The sequence below is a fragment of the Phocoena phocoena genome, chromosome 12 (genome assembly GCF_963924675.1).
Source record: "Phocoena phocoena chromosome 12, mPhoPho1.1, whole genome shotgun sequence".
Lineage (NCBI taxonomy): Eukaryota > Metazoa > Chordata > Mammalia > Artiodactyla > Phocoenidae > Phocoena > Phocoena phocoena.
This window is the reverse complement of record NC_089230.1, coordinates 9,860,704-9,882,047: the sequence shown is the minus strand read 5'-3', so window position 1 is coordinate 9,882,047 and position 21,344 is coordinate 9,860,704. Positions and strand designations below refer to the sequence as shown.

Genomic DNA, 21,344 nt, shown 5'->3' with positions numbered 1-21,344 from the left:
TACAGTATAGAATCTGTAGTAAAGTCAACTGATCTAGGAATAAAAAGCCAACATGTAACTTTCTGAGAAATACAATCCCTTAAGTACTCATTAAAATGGCCAAATTTTATGACAGTGACTAACAACAGGGCACAATTCAAAAGCAAAATCTTTCCGTTAATGTGAAGTAAACTGAGCAACAGAGATGACCCTGGAGTGTCTTAGGGCCAGGGCACACTCTGCAGGTAAGACTCAGCCCAAGAAGAACAATTTATAATGTGCTTCTTGATTTAATGTGCTAACAGGTCAGGTTCTCAGAGGCAGTTCTAAAATTATTTCAGTCAGACTTTATTTTTAGTAACTGCTACCACCTCTCTCAGGCCTCTTTCTGAAGCTTTATATTTTACTGCCTTAAATACTTTATAATAGCTACCAACTAAATCACTATTATTTTCATTTTTTACTTAATGATCCTGCTTCACTGGTACATATACATGAGTATGCACACACAGGACCGGCTTCCAGCTCCCATTTTACGATGCCTTTTTGAAAGCCTGGCTGATAGGCTGTCATAGGGCAATGAAGACAGCTGATGGCTCCATTACAGAAAATGCTTCTGTGTATACGTTTATTTTCACATTGTACAGGAAGTTACAACGTCAAAAACATAGTATATAAATGAACACAGGTATAAGTCACCCAGAACAAAAGAATGAACCTGTACTTAATGAAAAGAATCAGAATTTCTGTAACACAACAAACACCCACATCCTCCATTTTTTTGGACAAGTGGCAACTATACACACACACACACACACACACACACACACATACACAGGGTGAGGACCGGTACACCAGTGGTACGAAAACACCTTCTTTGATGCAGTCACTTAGGAATTGTTTAAAAAAAAGCATAATTCAGCATCTGGATGCTAAATAAAAGAGCTGGGGGGGAGGTCTAAATAAATAGGGGAGTCACTCTACCCCCTTCCCTGTTTCCAACTTTTAGGAATTCAAGTTTATTCAAAAACTGGACATACACAACTCCATAACTACTCTCTTTTCTTCAATAACTTCAGAATGGTAGTTTTAAACAACTTTAAAACTTAAGCTCCTTTTGAATTTCCCAAAGTGTTTTTGCACTCTTCTGCAGATGGGTCTCTTCTTCAGGGGCCAACTTTACTTTTTATAAGGTTGGTAATACCACTCCCTCCCAGGATACAAGGAACACTGAGGAATACTTCATTTATCCCTTAGAGACCCTTAATTCTGGTGGAAAGCGGATGCACTCTCCTGAGGTTCTTCACGATACTCTGTTAAGTCAGCTACAGACAGGCCAGCGGCCCAAGAAGTACCACCTTTCATTCTGATAATCTCATAGGCACTAGCAACCACGTCTTTGTGCACACTTTTCCACTGCTCAGGATCTTTATCAGTTCCTATATCTACGTTCAGATCCTTCAGAGGGACACCAGCGATGTTCACTCCACTCCAAACAGGAACACTTGAGTCTCCGTGCTCTCCAAGGATCCACCCATGACAGCTTTCAGAATGGATACCAAGCCTCTGCCCGATCAAGAAACGGAAACGGGCAGTGTCCAGATTACAACCACTTCCAATAATACGGTTTTGGGGAAATCCACTCAACTTCCAGGCTACGTAAGTTAAGATATCCACTGGATTGGAAACAACAATCAGCTTGCAGCGAGGACTGTACTGAACAATACTGGAAATCATTAACTTAAAGATGGCCAAATTTCGCTGGACTAAATTAAGGCGTGTTTCTCCTTTTTCCTGGCGTGCACCTGCTGTGCTAATCACGAGGTTGGAGTTTGCAGTGACAAGGTAATCTTTGCTGGAAATAATATTGGGCATTTTCACAAAAGGGCTGCCATGCTGAAGATCCACTGTCTCACCCTTCAGTCTGCCTCCATCAACATCCACCAAGGCAAGTTCATCACTCAAGCCTTTTAACAGGATGCTGATAGCACAGGCCATGCCAACCGATCCAGTTCCTACAATGGAGATCTTATTGCAACGAACGGGCTCCTCTGAGGGGAAATTCTTCATAAGCTCACACTTGACCGTAGCCATCTTGGACGCGGGGGCGATGGGCCAGGTGCCCCTGTGGGCGATGCCTGCCGGCTGGCAGGGACTCAACACCATTCCCGGGCACAGGCAATTTGCTCTCACAGCGCCCACTCTCTGGCTGGCCCGCTGCATTCCCACAGCCCAGCTCATGGCTACTCACTCGAGAGGTGAAGGAAGAGAGATAGGAAGAAAGCAGCAGGCAGCCTTACAAGCTCAAAAGCAGAGAGCTGTGACCGTTGGCCGTTTGCTCAGCCCGTTACTGCGGCTGCGCAAGGCCGGGACCTTTGGACGCGGCCTGCTACTGCGGCTGCGCAAGGCGAGCCCAGCTCTCGTGGCCTCAAACGGGCCTCCGCAAAGTACTTCAGGTCTGATCTGATTGCGGGGAGGGGGACGACGACGACACGGAAGGGCTTCTCTCGCAAATGAATTCTGGAGTTAAAATTTTAAGAACTCGAATTCTCTCCACTACTTAGCATGTATAATGAGACAACCCAGATCCTTGGGATTACTGATTTTCTGTTTTCACTACATATGCCAAGTAAAAACATTTCCATTCAGTACAGATGAAAATAAGGTTAAATTTTCTTAACTGTATCCCTGCCAGGAATAACCAGGTGCGTATCCTTTGTCTCCCAATGGCCTCCTGCACCATTTCCCTGCATCCGTTGGAAAACTGGGACTCCTGTTTCCCGTTGTATCCAGTTCGAGAACCTTACGCTTGGAAAGGCTTCCGCTGCCTTTATGTCAGTCACGACCGTGACTGCGGAAGTCGTAGGATCCTGACGACAAGGGGCAGGAGCCGACCGTGAGCTAGTCAAACAGTCGCGACAAAGGAAAGCTCCTAATTGAGAGTCCTGATCGAAAACGACTTCCCGAGTAGAAAGATGGTGATGATGTAGCCTGATATCAGCATGAAGATATATCTTCTACGTCCTTAAAATGGCAAATTTTGGCCAACTGCACAAACCAGATTATTGATTAAAGGACTAAAATATTAGCTAGTGCAATATGGCACCAGTGTACCTTACTTTCCTCTGAGTTCTTCTGGTCAGTATTATGAATGTCCTTTCAAATTTCTAAGGAAATAAAAACTTTACATCTGACACATATATGTTATATATATATATATATATATATATATATACACACACACACACACACACACACACACACACACACACATACACATACCCTTAAACCCAATAAACTATAAAAGTCCAAACAAAAATAACAGTACTTTCTCCTCACTTATATAAACAGAATTCTGACCATGTAATGATTCCTCAAAGCTTTCCTCTCATTCCAAGAAAGCAGTATGTTCTCCCCTAACGGAGCTCTTGGTACATGCCACCTCCTCACAGGCAGGAAAAAAAATTGTATATGTATATATATATGTGTGTGTGTGTGTGTACACATATATATTCCATTTTAGAATACCAAATCTTGACAAAATGAATATTTCACATTCAGGACTTGAAAAGCTATTCTCATTCTTTCTGCCACCGAGCTGCAGTCCAGGAAGAGAGCAACAGTAAGCAAAGGAGTTGGTGAGAGGTGAGAAAAGTGTGGCAACAGTGGAGATCCTGCAATCCTGTTTCAGTGTGACTTGGTGGCACCCTGTTTAGATGGTACAGTACAAGCTCCGTGTCACACAAAATGGTAAGAGCACCACATACATGCGTTCTCTCCACCCCGGTGGTCAGATTTATGGTCAACATTTGTCAAATTAAAAAGGAGAATATTTAAATGATCTTTATTTAATGGTGGCTGACATCTTATTCTTTCTTTTATCCCAATCATAGCTTGAAATGTTTTAACCTGATGCCTGTTCTCACTTTTTCCTACAATGATTCCTTTGACCAGTCATTTTTCTTATAAGTGTTCTTGAGGATGAAATTCAAGGACATAAAGACTCTTAGTTAGACGGCCTTTTTCTACAGTAATTTTCTTTCTAGAGTTTGAACCTCTTCAGAAATACCATCACTATGACAGCTGCCTCTTCAGTTTTTCCCCTTAGCCACACTAAATCAATTTTGAGAAAAATAACACTCTCCAAAATAAAAATATCTCAAACAAAGCAGCCTTTTATTTACAGTAAGTCTTGAGATAATAAGGAAAGAACTAAAACAGATGAACAGATGACAGGTCTACCCAAAGATGTGGAAAGCCAACTCTAGCTAGCCAGCTCCCTAATGACCTTCTGTCTTAGGTGGCTCATTACTCCTTTTAAATGGAAAATCTAATTCAAATTATCTATTCTATATTCAGTATAATATTATGGCTGATGGCAGGATTATGCCATAATACTTTTGGTTACACCACTTAGGAGGGAGGAATCAGGAAATAAAGATGACTAGCAAGCGTCTAGACCAAGGATGGTTGTAAACTAAGTCACTCTATTCCTTCCACCTGGACTCTCATCCCCAGCTCCCCCTGCCCTTTTTCCATCTAGGAGTCCAGCTCAAATATTCCACGCTCTCCTAAGTCTTCTACAATCTCCCAAGGAGAATTGACTTTTTAAAAATCCGCCACCACTGTACTGTGTACCTCTCTCCATTACAGGATTTATCACACACAGTTAAATGTAATTACTTATGAATTTGTCACTCCAAAAGGGATCACCTTTTATTTAACAGCATATCCCTATCCTCCAGAACAGAGCTTGGTCTATGAATAGGGATTCAGTAAATGTTTATGGTAGAAAAGAATGAGGAAATAACCACAGAACTGAGCCAAGTAAGGCTAGAGGGCTAAAATGTGAGTGAGATGGAAAGGCAGGGCTGGAGATCCACCTGGTGCTGGAGTTCTGCATAAAGGGGTAAGTAAAATGGTGCCTGTCTGGGGTTTCTTAGCAAGGTTGATGCATAAATTTCAGATAAAGCTATGAATAAACTAAAAGATTTCTTAATTACTTTCAAAGCTAATGCCCACCTTTACCACCTTACAACATACAAATTAAAAAAAAATTCTACAGTGCTAGAAACACAGTAAAATAAATATGCAGAGGCAGAAGGAATATTTTTATCCTTTGAAGTTATTTAAAATGTTTTGTTCTATGGAAAACTTTTAAGAAAATAATCCGTGCACAAAACCCTTGATTTGAAAACACAAACAAACAAGATGCAATGAAAGCAGTGTTAATACTGTAAGCTATAAACTCACCAGCATGCAAGTAGAACATTATATAAACGCAATTATTTTAAAAGTCTTGTGATTTTGAAACTCATAAAATGCAAATTGTAGTTTTTTAAAAAAATCAGTGGGCTGTGATTCTGTTGCTCATAGATACTAAAATCTACCTAACTCCGTAATTTACAAATCGCAGTACCTCCAAGTATTTTCTTTCGTCAGCAGTACTGGGAACGCTGGGGGCAGGACAAAAGCAGGGCCACAAAGCTTTGTCTACTGAGTAGAATAAAGGTAGAATGTCCATTCAAAAAGCAACCGTGGCACCAACTTCCTATTCATGGTATTCAAATACTATAACATGAATTGGCAAGCTCTTCTGGTAAGTTACCCAGATCTCACTTTTGTTCTTTAAAGGCATCATCTTACACATAATTTTTAATGCAATGTAAAAAAGCTGCTTGTGTGAATCATTAAAAAGGAATTATTTTAATGTGGCACAAAACATGAAAAACAAAGAAATTAATATTCATTAGTATGTGTTTAAACATCCTAAATCATATCTAAAAAGTGAGAGTTTAATTTTATGGCTTAGGCTCTGACTGCACTAAGTGCTGTTATACTAATTCAGCTCATTTGGGGCTTCCCTGGTGGTGCACTGGTTGAGAGTCCGCCTGACGATGCAGGGGACATGGGTTCGTGCTCCGGTCCGGGATGTTCCCACATGCTGCGGAGTGGCTGGGTCCGTGAGCCATGGCTGCTGAGCCTGCGCGTCTGGAGCCTGTGCTCCGCAACGGGAGAGGCCACAACAGAGAGAGGCCCGCGTACCACAAAAAAAAAAAACCCAAAACCTAATTCAGCTCATTTATTCTCTGCGATTGGCTTAATAGAAATACTACTCTAGTCCTCAGTAACAGCAGCCTTACCATCTAAAAAAAAAAGGACACAAAGGATGTTTTTGTGTATGGAAGTTACTTTCAGTTTGAGGTAACCTTAAGTTACCTTTATAAACTCCAAGCTGCCAAAACAGATTAACTCCACGTTATACAGTTTAAAAACTAATTTGCCTCCAGACTCTATCTGGGCAACAAAGAGGGTCAGCAGCATTGGGAATAGTGAAGAAAGAAAGGGGTGTTCCAGGTGGGGGAGCAGCAAGGACAAGGCTCTGAGGCTAGAAAGCACACTGCCTTTCAGCACGGCTAGACCTCTGACCGTGACAGAGGCTTATTAGAGGCACAGCTAGACTCTCAACCGCAGCACTCCTGACATTCTGGACCAGGTCATTCTTTGTGGGCCTGTCCTACGCACTGTAGGATGTGCAGCAGCTTCCCTGGCCTCTACCCATTAGATGCCAGTAGCTCTCCTGTAGTTATGATGGCCCAGACAGTACCTCCAGACACTGCCAAATCTCCGTCGTGGGTGGAGGTGGGCGGATGGGACATAGCAAATTTGCCGCACACACCTCCCCAGCCCTGGTCGAGAAGCAATGGGTTAAAGAATAAGCAGGGGCCGGATCACACAGGAACTTACAAACGTCTTCAAGCACCCTGGAATGTATTCTCAAGGCAAGAGGGCGCCACTGAAGTGACAGCGGCAGTGTGATCAGATTTCATCCAACAGAGTTCACTAAGTACCTCCTCTGCGCTAGTAGGCATGGTGCAGGTGCTGAGGATACAACAATGAACAAGGTACACTCCACTCTCTTAGAATTTATGTTCTTTTAGCAAAAACAGATTAACATTTTAAAATGGTCAATATAACTTCATTTTGCAACAAGTGTCGTGAAGAAAACAAAACAGGATAACATCAGAGAGGAACTGAGTGGTGGGAATGAAGAGGCTACTGTATTTTAATTAGACGGTCTGGGGAAGCTTCTCTGAGGGGGTGAAGTAAATCTGTGTTGAAACCCTGGATGGCAACACAGAGCCAGCCCTGCAAAGACCCAGGGAAGGAGTTTCCTGGGCAAAGCTAGAAAGGCCCTACGCATAAGGCTGGAGTGCTGAAGGAACAAGAAGGCCCAGGGCCTGGCAGGGCGAGGTGGGCATGGGATGGGAGAGGTGATGGTGGTGGCTCCAGATGAGGTCAGTGAGGTAGGTGGGGCTACATCCTGTGAGACTTCCTCAACAGGAGATGCTGAAGGGTTTTTAAATAAAGGAGTGACATGATTTGACCTACATTTAAAAAATATCAACGTGGGAAAAAAAATTCTAGGGGAAGTAAAGGAGAGGCCGAGATACTAGACAGGAAACTGTTTCAATACACCAGGCAAAAGATGAATGGAGGTGGAGAGAGATGAAAGAGCCAGGCTCTGTTTAGCAGCTGGGCTAACAAGCAGGTGCTCACAGCTTAGGTGAAGGGAATGACACGAAATGAGAAAATCTACCATGATTCTCGGCTGGGTTTTTGGCTTGAACGACTGGGGGGATGGGAGTGGCACTCACTGAAATGGGGGAGACTGAGGGAGGAGCAAGTTAGGGAGGAGGAGAGGAAACCACAACTTCTGGTTGGGACGTGGGGCTTTGACATGCCTGTGAGATGAGATGGACCACGTGCGGTTTCAAGGCAAATGTGAAGGTCAGGCTGGAGCTATGTATTTGGACATTATCAGATTGTATAGATTGTGTTTAATGCCAGGGACTAGGCAAGAGCACCAAGGACTGAGGACAGATGGAGAACAGAAGAGTGCAAGTATGAAGCCACTGGACACTCCAACACTTCCAGGTCTGCAGAGGAGGAGCCAGAAAAGGAGATGAACAAAAATGGCCAGTGAGGTGGAAGGGGTAGAAGCCAAGAGAGGGGAGAATGCTCCCTCGTGTCAAGTGTTGCTGAGAGGTCAAGTAAGAGAAGGATGACGACAAGACCTGGACCTGGCAACAAGGACGGCACTGGCGACCCACACTAGCAGTTTTGGGTGTGCTGGGAAAGAAGCTGGACTGAGGAGAAAAAGGAGAGGAAGTGGAGACAGTGATCACAACCAACTCTTTTCAAGAAACCTCTCCTATGACGGGAAGCAGGGACATGGGCTGGTACCTGGAGGAGGACGAGGAACACCGAGAGAAGACTTTTAGAGGTAGGAGAAACTAGAACACGTCTCCACACACTGCAGCAGAGGGAAAACTGATCACCGTTAAAGGCTGGGGATAATTATGGGAGTGAGGTCCTTGGGTAGATGGGGGTGGGAGGCGGGTGGATGCCCTCATGCGTGTGGGGCTTTGGCCGCAGCATGGATATTCCGCCCATGGTAGAAAGGCAGAGGTGTGGGGAAGAGGAAGGCCAGCGCATCCTTGCGGTAGTGTGGGGAAAGGGCTGTGACGGGGCAAGGTGGCAGGCAGGGAGAAGGGACCTTAGCTGTGATAAGCACCTTGGGGCAGGAAGGTGCCCCAGCTACAGTGGCTGTGAGGGTGGGGGAGGAGCAAGACTTGGTGACTGATCAGATACTGGGGTGAGAGAGAGTGCGGTCAGGATAAAGTCCAGCTTTTCAGTCCAGGCAGCATTGCTAGATGATGGATGACACTGCCATTCACGGTGGGTGACCCGGCAGTAGGTTGGGGGGCGAAATGGGGGGGTGTAAATGACAGTTCAAGTGGAAACACACGTAACACCAGTGGGACATCCAAGCATCAGTGTCCAGTCAAACGGGCCTGTGAGCTAGGAGCTCAGGGGTCTGGCTGAAGACGCGGTCCTGGCAGTTGTCTGCATGTGGATGAAGCCACTGGAATGGACAGAACCATGGAGAAAATACCAGGGCAAAGGAGGAACCTAAAGTCAACAGGATGGTGGGAGGTGAAAAACAAGAGCCAAAGTAGGATCAGGAAGAAGTACAGAAAGAATAAGAACTATGAAAGCCCAGAATCTGTTAGCACAGAAGCAAATAGTAACTGATATAGCTGAGTCATCAAGAAAAAGTGAAATTACGTTCAACACAATCTGCGTTGTGGAAAGATATACAGCACATTAAAAAAAAAGATTTCTTCTTAAAATTGTTAGAAGTATTTCAGTCAGGAAATACTAAAAACTTAAGGGGAAAGCGTGCGCTATCAGGTCTGCACTCCACAATGCTTTGGTTAGAGATCTGCTCATGTGAGACCAATTTTCTATGCTCAGTAAGAAAACCCAAGTGAAATCAAGGCTACCTTCCCTCCAGTGGAGTGAGACTGGGAACATTCTTGAGGTGATTAAGCCTGGTTTGTGTCAGGCCTGCAACAAGAAGGCTTTTATGGCAGAGCTTATCTTTCCTGGTAAGTGTTGCACATTCTTACTTTATAAAATGCTTTATAAGATGCTTGGGGCTCTATTTTACTTGTAAAAGGAGACTGGTAGGTTTTTAAAGAGGAATCTTGGCAATACACCAAAACGGCTGATTTCCCCCAACCCTTGGCAAAAAAAAGGGACAGTACATCAGTCACTACGTCCCATTTTAAACTGAGCAAGTCCCTTTGATTCGGTCTCTCTGTCACCAAATTGCTCCCTGACATTCACACAGAGTACCTCTCACCACCGGCATGCCAAGCCCGTCAGAGCTGCAATGGAATGGGAAATAAGGAGTACAGAGATGTCCTCGTCACCTCAGACCTGCGTTTAACTGATGCACATTGCCACTTCCAATTAATTTAAAAATGATTCCAGGAAAAATATTCCTCAATGCTTAAGCTGTTTGAAGGCCCGAGGGCTTGACAGATGGAGCTATCTCTGCAAGATCATGACGACTGCGTTCTGGGCGGTCTAGGAAGTACCATCAGGAAGAGGAAGCAAGGCGGCGGCTGCTGACATAAGGCAGTCAGAATAAGAAACTGAAGCTTTCTTCCTGGGGGCGGAGCTGGTAGAAATCTTTGGAAGCACTGAAATTAGATTAGGCGAGGACACAGAGGGAAATGTTTCAGCTGTGTTTCAGACTTCCCCTGCAGACCACTCAGAAGTGGCTACCATTAAACAATTTGCTAGGAGACTCGAATTTGTTTTTAATCTTTGACCTAAACCAATGAAAAGTATACAGCATGAAGTTTATTTCCTTCTTAGATATCTTAGAAGTTAAAAACTTTTAAGCTTTTCCATAGTTTTATTTTACATGTGGGGTTCAATGCTGCTTTCATTTGAAATAAGTAAACACAGTGTAAGAATAAATGTATTTAATGTGAGATACACCAGAATGTTGGTAAAACTGAAATTAGCAAAAAGTAAAAGAAATTTGACTATAATTAGCAAAAGCCCTCAAGCTGGTCATAAGGTAACTAAGAAGTGAGCCTAAATATTAATATAAAAGTATGCCTAGCAACAGCTACAAAAAAGAGCTGGAGAAAATAAATTTTATTAGAGTGCATTCACCATTGTCTCAGAGATAAGGTATAATATTACTTCTTTTAAAAGATCTTTCTTATAATACATACAGATGGCCAATAGGCACATGAAAAGATGCTCAACATTGCTAAGTATTAGAGAAATGAAAATCAAAACTACAATGAGGTATCACCTCACACCAGTCAGAATGGCCATCATCAAGAAGTCCACAAATAATGGAGAGGGTGTGGAGAAAAGGGAAGCCTCTTGCACTGCTGGTGGGAATGTAAATTGGTGCAGCCACTATGGAGAAATGTATGGAAGTTCCACAAAAAACTAAAAATAGAGTTGGCATATGATCCAGCAATCCCACTCCTGGGAATATATCAGGACAAAACTGTAATTCAAAAAGATATATGTACCCCTATGTTCACAGCAGTACTATTTACAGTAGCCAAGACATGGAAACAACCTAAACGTCCATCAACAGATGAATGGATAAAGAAGATGTATATAGGGCTTCCCTAGTGGCGCAGTGGTTGAGAATCTGCCTGCCAATGCAGGGGACACGGGTTCAAGCCCTGGTCTGGGAAGATCCCACATGCCGCAGAACAACTGGGCCCGTGAGCCACAATTACTGAGCCTGCGCGTCTAGAGCCTGTGCTCCGCAACAACAGGGGCCGCGATAGTGAGAGGCCCGTGCACCGCGATGAAGAGTGGCCCCCGCTTGCCACAACTAGAGAAAGCCCATGCACAGAAACGAAGACCCAACACAGCCATAAATAAATAAATAAATAAATAAATAAATAAATAAAAAAGATGTATATATATGTACAATGGAGTATCACTCAGCCATAAAGAAGAATGAAATAATGCCATGTGCAGCAACATGGATGGACCTAGAGATGATCATACTAAGCAAAGTCAGAAAGAGAAAGACAAATACCATACGCTATCACTTACATGTGGAATCTAAAATGACACAAATGAACTTGTCTACGAAACAGAAACAGACTCACAGAGAACAGCCTTGCAGTTGTGGGGGAGGGAGGGACCGGGAGTTTGGGAGTAGCAAGCGCAAACTATTACACAGAGAATGCATAAGCCACGAGGTCCTGCTATACAGCACAGGGAGCTCTAGTCAACATCCTGTGATGAACCATAAGGGAGAAGAATTTTTTAAAAATCTTTCTTTGAAGAGGAAAGTCAAATGACACTTTTTAGAGAAATATTTAAAATATGTATGTTTTAACATGTTTTATTTTTTTAAAGAAAAAGAGGTCTGGCCTTTTGAGAAAAAAGCAACCTATACTAGATGAGGAGGCAAGACTGGGGCTGGAGAGTATTCGTGACTCCAGTCACAGATTATTTCCATAAAAGCCTTTACAGCAGCAAGGTCTTCAGAGAGACACAATAAAGGAAGAAATTTTCCATGTATCAGATTGGCAAAAATTTCAGAGTAATAAAAGCTACTAATGGCAAGGGTGCTAGGAAACTTGTATACATTGCTGGTATCTTCTAAACGGTATAAACTTTCCTGGAAGGCCACTTAGCAACAAATATCAAAAACATTTTAAAAATACACTTTGATTCAACAATAGCATCTTCTGTCTTTAGAACACATTTCTTGACAAAGAAGAGTACAAAAAGATGTATGCCTATAGAGGTTCACATGGTGTTTGATAGTGAAAAATTACAATCTAAATGCTGTTGGCTGGAGACCGATTAAGTAAATTATAACATACAATTGAGTACCATGTAGCCATTAAAAGTGATGGAGATTCATATACTCCACTGTGCAAAGATGTTCTTATGAGTATTCAGTGAAAAAGAGTTCCATAGTAGTACAGTAAAACAGTATTTATATATGATTATATGAGCATGCCTATAGAAGCTCTACAAGGATGTTCCTACTATAATAAGTGATTACAATTCAGGGAGAACTTTGGTGATTTTTGTTTTTGACCTTTTCTACACTGATTTTTTCTTTTCATACAATGAGTACATATATATATATATTTTATTAAAAAAAAGCCATGAGCTTCCCTGATGGCACAGTGGTTAAGAATCCACCTACCAATGCAGGGGACACGGGTTCGAGCCCTGGTCCGGGAAGATCCCACATACGGCCGAGCAGCTAAGCCCGTGTGCCACAACTACTGAGCCTGCACTCTAGAGCGCACGAGTCACAGCTACTGAAGTCCACGAGCCTAGAGCCTCTGCTCTGTAACAAGAGAAGCCATCGCGATGAGAAGCCCGCACACCGCAACGAAGAGTAGCCCCTGCTCGCCGCAAGTAGAGAAAGCCCGCGCAGCAACGAAGACCCAATGCAGCCAACAAACAAATAAATAAATAAATAAATTTATTTAAAAACCCATTTTTGTTTAAAAAAAGTAGGTCCTAAATATATTTTTTCTTTGAAAATAAACACCAATATATGTAAATAAAAACAAATACCTCTTATCCCATGGTTAAAAAAAAACTCCATTTATAAGAGTTAATTTTAAAATTTAAATCTCTGGACAATTTAAAGTATTTTACAATAACTGAGAATGTTTCCGTTCATGGTTTTATTTCTATCGATGTTTTAGCTCCTGTGAAGACAACTATAAATGACATGCAAATTTAACTACGCCAGGTATCATGAATATATTCTAACACAACCACAGTAAATGTCAGCAGTGGGTGATTCTGACCAGTATTTTGAGATAACTTCAAACAAATGCAGAACACGGGTCCATTAAGCATAAAAAGCTATAGCGATTCCAATCATATCTATCAGGAATTTTTTATACACCTAATGTTTTTCCTTCAAAGGGAAGAAAAAAAAAAACAAGACAGCCTAACCATAAATGTGCTCAATACCTACTATAAATAATAAAAGGTAAAAAAGTTTTAACATGTAAATAACTATAGGTGGCATGGTTTTTTCTCTTGACAACTGGGGGATTACCAGTTAGTATCCATAATGCCCTTACTGCCTGAAGAGCATTTATCTCCACTATTCTCTAAACTTAAAACATCTGCCCTAATAAACAATCTAATCACATCACCATGTTGTGCACTCACATGGCCCAAATGCACCAGGATCATGTGCACAGCTGCAATAGGGAACCATGAACCCATAGTGAATGTTCATTCTTTTCACAATTCAGTTCCTGTTATAAAATTAATGCTGCCTCGATCATAAACACATGATAAAATACCATAATTCAAAGTAAGTGATGAACCCATTCTGAGCAATCAGGCCATGCCCATGGCTGGTCAGCAGGGTGGAGCTGGTGTGGCGATGCCAGGCTGGACCTGCACTGATTCCTACGCTAAGGCAGGCAGGGTGCCACTTTAAATCCTGGGCAGCCTGATCTGCTACAGTTGGCTGACAGGATAGCTTCCAATAGCTCTCCTTTTTTGGAACCTCTGATTAAATGATCTACCATTGTGTAAATTAAAATTTTTTATTTATATCTGATGTATTAAACATGTTCCATGTTAATGAAATTCTGCACTAATTATGAATAAACAAAGAGTAAATCCAAAATATTTCTAATAAACTGAAGAGCTTTGCTTTAAGCCTTTTCAGCCAGCAGATGTAGCTGTGAATTAAAATAGGGAATGCAAGCTGCTCTTGGTCAGCCACTAGATGGCACCCTTTTCTATGGAACTGGTTTACACTAGAGATTTAATACAATTCAACTATTTTGACACTGGATTGATTCTGATTTACATGCATTTATCTAGAATGATCATCTCAATTACTTAATGAGTGCACAGACCGCAACCATTTTTGCGCAACATTTTTTGACTAAAACTTTTCATTCCTCATAGACACATGACATTTCCTAATGAGAGGAAGTAAACAGCGATAAAAGTTCATCACTGGGGGCTTCTCTGGTGGCGCAGTGGTTGAGAGTCCGCCTGCCGATGCAGGGGACGCGGGTTTGTGCGCCGGTCCGGGAAGATTCCACATGCCGCGGAGGGGCTGGGCCCGTGAGCCATGGCCGCTGAGCCTGCGCGTCCGGAGCCTGTGCTCCGCAACGGGAGAGGCCACAACAGTGAGAGGCCCGCGTACCACAAAAAAAAAAAAAAAAGTTCATCACTGGAATCAGGGCTACCTCATCAAAACTCTCTACATGCAGGGCTTCCCTGGTGGCACAGTGGTTAAGAATCCACCTGCCAATGCAGGGGACACGGGTTCGAGCCCTGGTCTAGGAAGATCCTGCATGCTGCGGAGCAACTAAGCCCGTGCGCCACAACTACTGAGCCTGTGCTCTAGAGCCCACAAGCCACAACTACTGAGCCCACGTGTCACAACTACTGAAGCCCACACGCCTAGAGCCCGTGCTCCGCAACAAGAGAAGCCATGACAATGATAAGCCCGTGCACTGCAACGAAGAGTAGCCCCCGCTCACCACAACTAGAGAAAGCCCACACGCAGCAACAAAGACCCAACACAGCCAAAAATAAAAAAAATAAAAACCTCTAAATGCAGAACCAAAATATACCACATTGCTCTCCACAAGCCTCAGGGCAGGGTCATATAATAAGAATTTCCTTCGAAAGTCACCCATAACGCTTAAAAACCTATGCCTTACATACTAACAGTCCACTGGGGAGCGCTGTCTTAGTTCAGTGCCAGTCTCAGGGTAGGCCCACAAATGTCTTTTGAATAAACAAATTAATAAACACGACTGCTTTTAAAAGATGTGTCCTAAAAAAGTATCAGTGGGTTCATTTTTCTGTGAGACTTCTCAGATGTGGAAATCAAACCGATGTGCCTAATGACTCACCAGCAGGGAGAGGTTATCTGCATTCTCTCTTTTTGGTTAAAGCCGTGAAGATGCAATATAAAAGGATTCCAAGTCTCCATACATTCAATGGTGCCAATCAGAAAAGAATCCCACCCCCAAATATTTTATTTAGGTAATAATCCTCTTATCAGTGCCAGAATACAAACACTTTCACATTCTAGAAACTAAAATGGCACAGTCTAGCCCATAAAGCCCAAGTTCTCAAGCATATAATTTAAATAACCTAATTTTGTTGGTCTATGAAAATTTGGATTGATTCATTATGACTCTTCTAAATCAAAGACTGTTCATATTTCAAATACCTTAAAACTTTACTACTCAATTTATGACCTACATTACTAAAATCTAGAAACATTACCTATCAATTCCATGCACTCACTGTGAAGTACTAACAGACCATCATTTTAATAGAAACCAAAAGCTTAATAACTTTATTATTATTTGCATGCCCCTCCCCCAAAGCAGATTTCATAGGTAGTCAAGGAAGTTTTGTGTACTCCTAGGCAGTTGTGCTTTATAGTCAGCATAAATTAATAAAAATAAAATCTAGGACTATTTTTTAAAAAGCAGTATTATTGTCAAAGCAATACATATTTAAGAATTACACAGAAAAGTAAAATACAAAACTCACCCACACGCCCGTAATTCTTTCACATATTATCACCAAACATATTTCCTCCCAATCTTTTCCATTTGTTTTCAAATAATTGCTCTCATATGAAAAAAGAATGGCTGGTCCTATACAAGAATGAAGTCAATTGTGATGTTGGGAGGTCCACACTGAAGATACCCAGTAAAACCTGTCAAATGATCAAGACTGTGTGGATCATTCCACAGTCAAAACCAGATTCACTACCTCCTTCCCCTTGCCCCTTCCACCTACTCCTTTATTTCCCACCTTAGCTAAGGGAGGTAAAATTGAAAACGAACCAGGTTCTGCAGACCATCAGACTTAGCTTCAAATCTTGACTCTGCCAATTACAAGCTGTGTGACTTAACCTGAGTCCCTATTTCCTCATTTACAGGATGGGGGATATTAACACCTACTTCATAGTTGTTGTGAGGATTAAATAATCTGCTATGTCTAAAATGTCTGGCACAATGCCTGAAATGGAAGAAGAGATTTTATATTGGTCAAAGCAAAATTGAGGTAACAATAAAAATCATCAAAAATCTTCAGTCATGGGTTTTCTAACTTTTTTCAAGTAATCCCTACTTTATTATTACAAACAATGAGTAGCAGGCAGTTACTTAAAAAATAAAGGTTACTCAGACTAGGAAAAAAGCAACATCTGTTTGTCTATCAGTATATTTTAAGTGAAAAGTACAATAATGCCTATGTAGTTATTATCAAACTAAGTGTGAAAAATTCAATAATAATAATACCTATTACTCCAGCAATTCCCTCTCCCTTGCATCAATTCCCCCCTCCACTGAATCACTCCTATCAGCACGCACACATGCTGTTAATTCTCCCAACTTTAAAAAAAAAATCAAAAAAACCCTCTCTTGATCCCATTCCCCCTTCTAGCTACGACCCCATTTCTTTCTTTCTCTTTACAGCAAAGCTCAAGACTTGCCCATACACACTGCCTCCGAGCTCTCTCCTCCATTCTCCTTCAGATCCACTTCACTCAGGCTTTACCCACCAATGATCACCACATCTCAGTGAACTACCAGTTCTCCTCCTACATGACTTATACCCAGCATCCTCCTCCTTGAAAGATGTCTTTTCACCTGGCGTCCAAGTCACCATTCTCCTGGTTTCCCCTGCTTCTTCAGCAGGGAAACCTCCTCATTCCTCAACCTCTAAACCTTAGGAGCTCCTAAACCAAGGGCTCCTTCCTCAGACCTCTTCTCTTTTCTCTCTACATTCACTGTCTCTGTGAGCTCATCTGATCTCATGGTTTAAATACTATCCACATACTGATTTAGATCTTCACCTTGACCTGTTCCCTGAATTCCAACTTCTATATCTAACTGCTTGCTTGACTCTCCACTTGGCTATCTAAAATCTACCTCAAACTCATAAGTCCCAGACTGAGCCCCTGACATGATCCCCTAATATCTGCTCCTTTCACACTGGTCCCATCCATTTTCCAGTCGTTCAGACCAAAAGCCTGGAGACATCCTTGACTTGGCTTTTTCTCTCACCTCCCACATTCAGTTTATAACAAGTCCTTGTTGCCCCTACCTTCGAAATATATCCAGAACCTCTTTTCATCAACTCTACTTCTGCCACCCATTCTAAACCACCACCAATTCTCACCTGTCACAAAGAGCCTGGTCCACAGAACTTCCTACCAATAGTTTAAATAAAAAGAAGCCAAATATTCCGAATGTACAGCTTTTTACCTTGGAGTATAAGTTACACACACACAGGTACTAGGCTCTTTTTCCAATAATGTGTAAACACATTAATAATTTAAATAATAATTTTAAAATGCTTTATTTTAAACGATGTTTATATATATGGATGTCAAACAGCATAGAAAGTTGTTCCAAATTATTTTACTGAACAAGTAGCTCCCACAAATTTATACAGAACGAACATTTGCTATGCATTAGTCATTAATTATATTTGAAGTTTCACCACCCTTATATATTTAAATTATTTATATGATTTACTAGTAATGAGAAGCTGCCTAGTTATTAGTAAAAATTTAGTCAATTCTCTGTCATCACTTCACAAGATAGTGAATAAACTGTATGCAAATTTGAAAATCTGGAAGATTTAGACGCACAAAGTAGAATAAACATTCCAGATAGCAATTACAGGACGCAGTTACTTACACTGTGAACTCCTAAGGCCTTCCAGACTGCGAAGCTGATCACACCAACCCCACACCAGGCGTAAAGTGAGCCCCACCCCAGGGCTCGCAAGGCAAGGGAAGACCCGCTCTCCGGTAAGGCAGCTGTGGCCACACTTCCCTGCAATGAAGACACAAAGGTTCTGGTAAAAATCATCATTCTGAAAGAAAAAATATTTGGAAAGTGTTTGAAATTAATGACTCTCTGTGTCAGCACCATGATACTAGGAAGCCAGACCAACCCAAGTTCATGCACTTAATAACTGCATGACTTAAGGCACAACTGCTCTGACAAATATTTGAGTGTGCAAGGCACCGTGCCAAGATCCGCGCCAGGTACACAGAGCAACTTCTTTCTGACAGAACACGTAAGACCTGGTGAGGGAGGGGGGAAACACAGACAACTAGAAGTAAATTATGATCTAAATGGAAAGGGCAACGACAGAACTGCATATACATACAGGGCACTGTGTACCCAGAGAAGGAGGACACCTGATCGACTTGCAAGAAGGGGAAGTTTTAAAGGAAAGCTTCCTGGGAGAGGTGTGCTAAATCTAAATTTGAGAAAAGACTTGTGATATAACTCATTGTGAGGACTTCTAAATATTTATGCAAAATGCCTGACATATAGTAGAAATCCAGCTCCTGGCAACTATTAATAAGAAACCAGAAAAACACCAGTAACCCTCCTCCCAAGTTTCAAGATATAATATTAAGGTAAAAATCTACAATTATACTAATTGAACAACTTTCGGACTATCAGCATAACGAACTTGACTAGAGAAGAATGAGAATGCAACGAGCACTTCAAAAAGGAATAACCGAGGGAGATCCCTGGTGGCCTAGTGGTTAGAATTCCAGGCTTTCATGGCTGTGGCCTGCGATTATGGAAGTGGGATCCTGCAGGCGAGGCCAAAGGAAAAAAAAAAAAAGAATAACTGCCCCCATTACGAAATGTGCTAGGGTTGGGGGAGGGGTGGGTGCACTGTCAAAAGAGATACTGGGAGGAATGGTGTACTAATTTCTAAAGTCCCTTCAAATTCCATGACTTAGTAATTTATGAATTTATTTATTTTTATTTATTTATTATTTTTGGCTGTGTTGGGTCTTCGACGCTGCGTGCAGGCTTTCTCTAGTTGCGGCGAGCGGGGGCTACTCTTCGTTGTGGTGCATGGGCTTCTCTTGTTGCCAAGCACAGGCTCTAGAGCATGCAGGCTTCAGTAGATGTGGTGTGTGGGCTCAGTAGTTGTGGCTCGTGGGCTCTAGAGTGCAGGCTCAGTAGCTGTGGTGCACGGGCTTAGTTGCTCCGCGGCATGTGGGATCCTCCCGGAGCAGGGCTCGAACCCATGTCCCCTGCACTGGTGGGCAGATTCTTAACCACTGCGCCACTAGGGAAGCCCCATGTTTAAAATGTAAGTTGACAGTGTATTTTTATTTAAAGATTTAAACTCTGAAATAAAAAAGATACTCCTCCACTACACTGGTCAGACACTCATTGGAGGACAATATCTAGGGTTAGTGTCTACTAATTTAGGTTAGAAGGAGCTCATAATAAGAAAACAACAAAACAGTAAAGCTCCGACATGAAGGGAGCTAATTTAATTTTTTGTAAAATATGGTGATTCTATGGATGTGGTGAGCTCTTTTTCCATATCTATTGTTTCGTGAATAAAACTGCACAAGTGGCATTCATATGCTAAATGTTTCTTTTTACTATTGATACTAACGATTAAATTACATTGATCAGAAGGACCAAAGCCACATTTTTCCTTATACTGTTAAAGGACCATTAATCTTATTTTTTAATGAGATTAATTTTTAAATAAGATTGCAGGACTGCAATCTCCCAGGGATCCTGTATTTCCAAATACTATATCACAGTTAATAATTATATATATATATATGCACATAATTATATATATATTGCTCCCTTACTATATGACAAGCACTGTTCAAAGCATTTTGCATATAGTAATTCATTAAGCATTTTACTTCACCTTACTCTGTGAGACATGTACTATTATCCTCATTTTACTAAAGACCAACTAAAGTAGAGAGAGATTAAATAACTTGTTCAAGGTTTCATGCTTATAAAAGCTAGAGCACTTCAGCAGCCTGGCTTTACGGACTAAGTGGAATTTGCCATTCAGTCATTTATCACTTCTGATTCTAAATACAACACAATACAAAATGTAAATGAAAGTCTCTTTTTAAGTGGAAACAATCATAGTGTAAATTAGAATAAAAACATCATTACTTAGGATAATTCAAGTATTTACACTACTGGAAGTAGAGAAGGAAGTGATAATACTTACAGGCCTACTTGAAATGTAACCAAGGGGCATTCACTTATTTCCATAGTTTGACATGAATATGAAATGTAATTTATCTTCAAAAATTTTTTTAAAGGAGACTGCAGAATTTAGGAAATATTAAGAATTTATTATTTTTCCCTGTGAGCCTGTCTGCTAAAACACACTAAACATCAACGAACAAAAATAGTCAGAAACAATAAAAACTTGAACTTCCTCAAAAGTTGTATCTTATTTTTTCTGATTATATATCATCGTGGAAAATTTGGTATGTATGAGAAAGCATAAGAATGAATGGAAAAAACCTCCCTTTTATTATTCAGTAAAAACCATGTTAGACATTTTGACACATTCTCCCTCCTTCTGATTGTGGACATTTTAAAAACAACTTAACACCATTAAAATGTTCTTAATCTTCAACTTTCATCCTCTCATTGTGTCAAAAACTCAAATATTTTTACTGGTTACACGGCACTGATTTATCATAATTTACTTAGCCATTTGTTATTAATGTACGCTAGTTTCACTTTTTTATATTAAAAACTTCTTTTTGCCTAAACACTGACTTGCATTTCTGATTAAGTCCTTGGGGAAAATTCCTCAAAGTAGAATTATTAAGTGGAGGAGCATGAATATTTTATAAGCTGATAAACACTATAAACTGTTTTTCAAAAGGTTGTTCTAAGTTACAATGCTGTTTTATGAGGACCATTTCAAGTTGGCCTGCATTAGATGGTCTCAGTAAAAATAAAAACACAAAAAAAGAAACCTTTGAAATTTATATAAGACTATTTATTTTCTTTGCGGTACACGGGACTCTCACTGTTGTGGCCTCTCCCGTTGTGGAGCACAGGCTCCGGACGCGCAGGCTCAGCGGCCATGGCTCACGGGGCCCAGCCGCTCCGCGGCATGTGGGATCCTCCCGGACCGGGGCACGAACCCAT

At 41.4% G+C, this 21,344-nt stretch overlaps 2 protein-coding genes across 2 annotated transcripts in view; both read right to left on the bottom strand.

The window, feature by feature from the left end:
* TMEM242 (transmembrane protein 242) overlaps positions 1–21,344 on the bottom strand; it is a 47,100-nt gene that overhangs the window by 12,889 nt on the left and 12,867 nt on the right. The window contains exon 3 of the mRNA XM_065889179.1: positions 18,072–18,209. Coding sequence (XP_065745251.1) covers positions 18,072–18,209 — 138 coding nt within the window. The remainder of the gene's footprint in view (positions 1–18,071; positions 18,210–21,344) is intronic.
* Positions 1,079–2,220, bottom strand: LOC136131785 (L-lactate dehydrogenase A-like 6B). The gene is given in 3 exon segments (XM_065888533.1): positions 1,079–1,165; positions 1,167–1,290; positions 1,292–2,220. Coding segments are annotated over 3 exon segments (1,140 nt in total).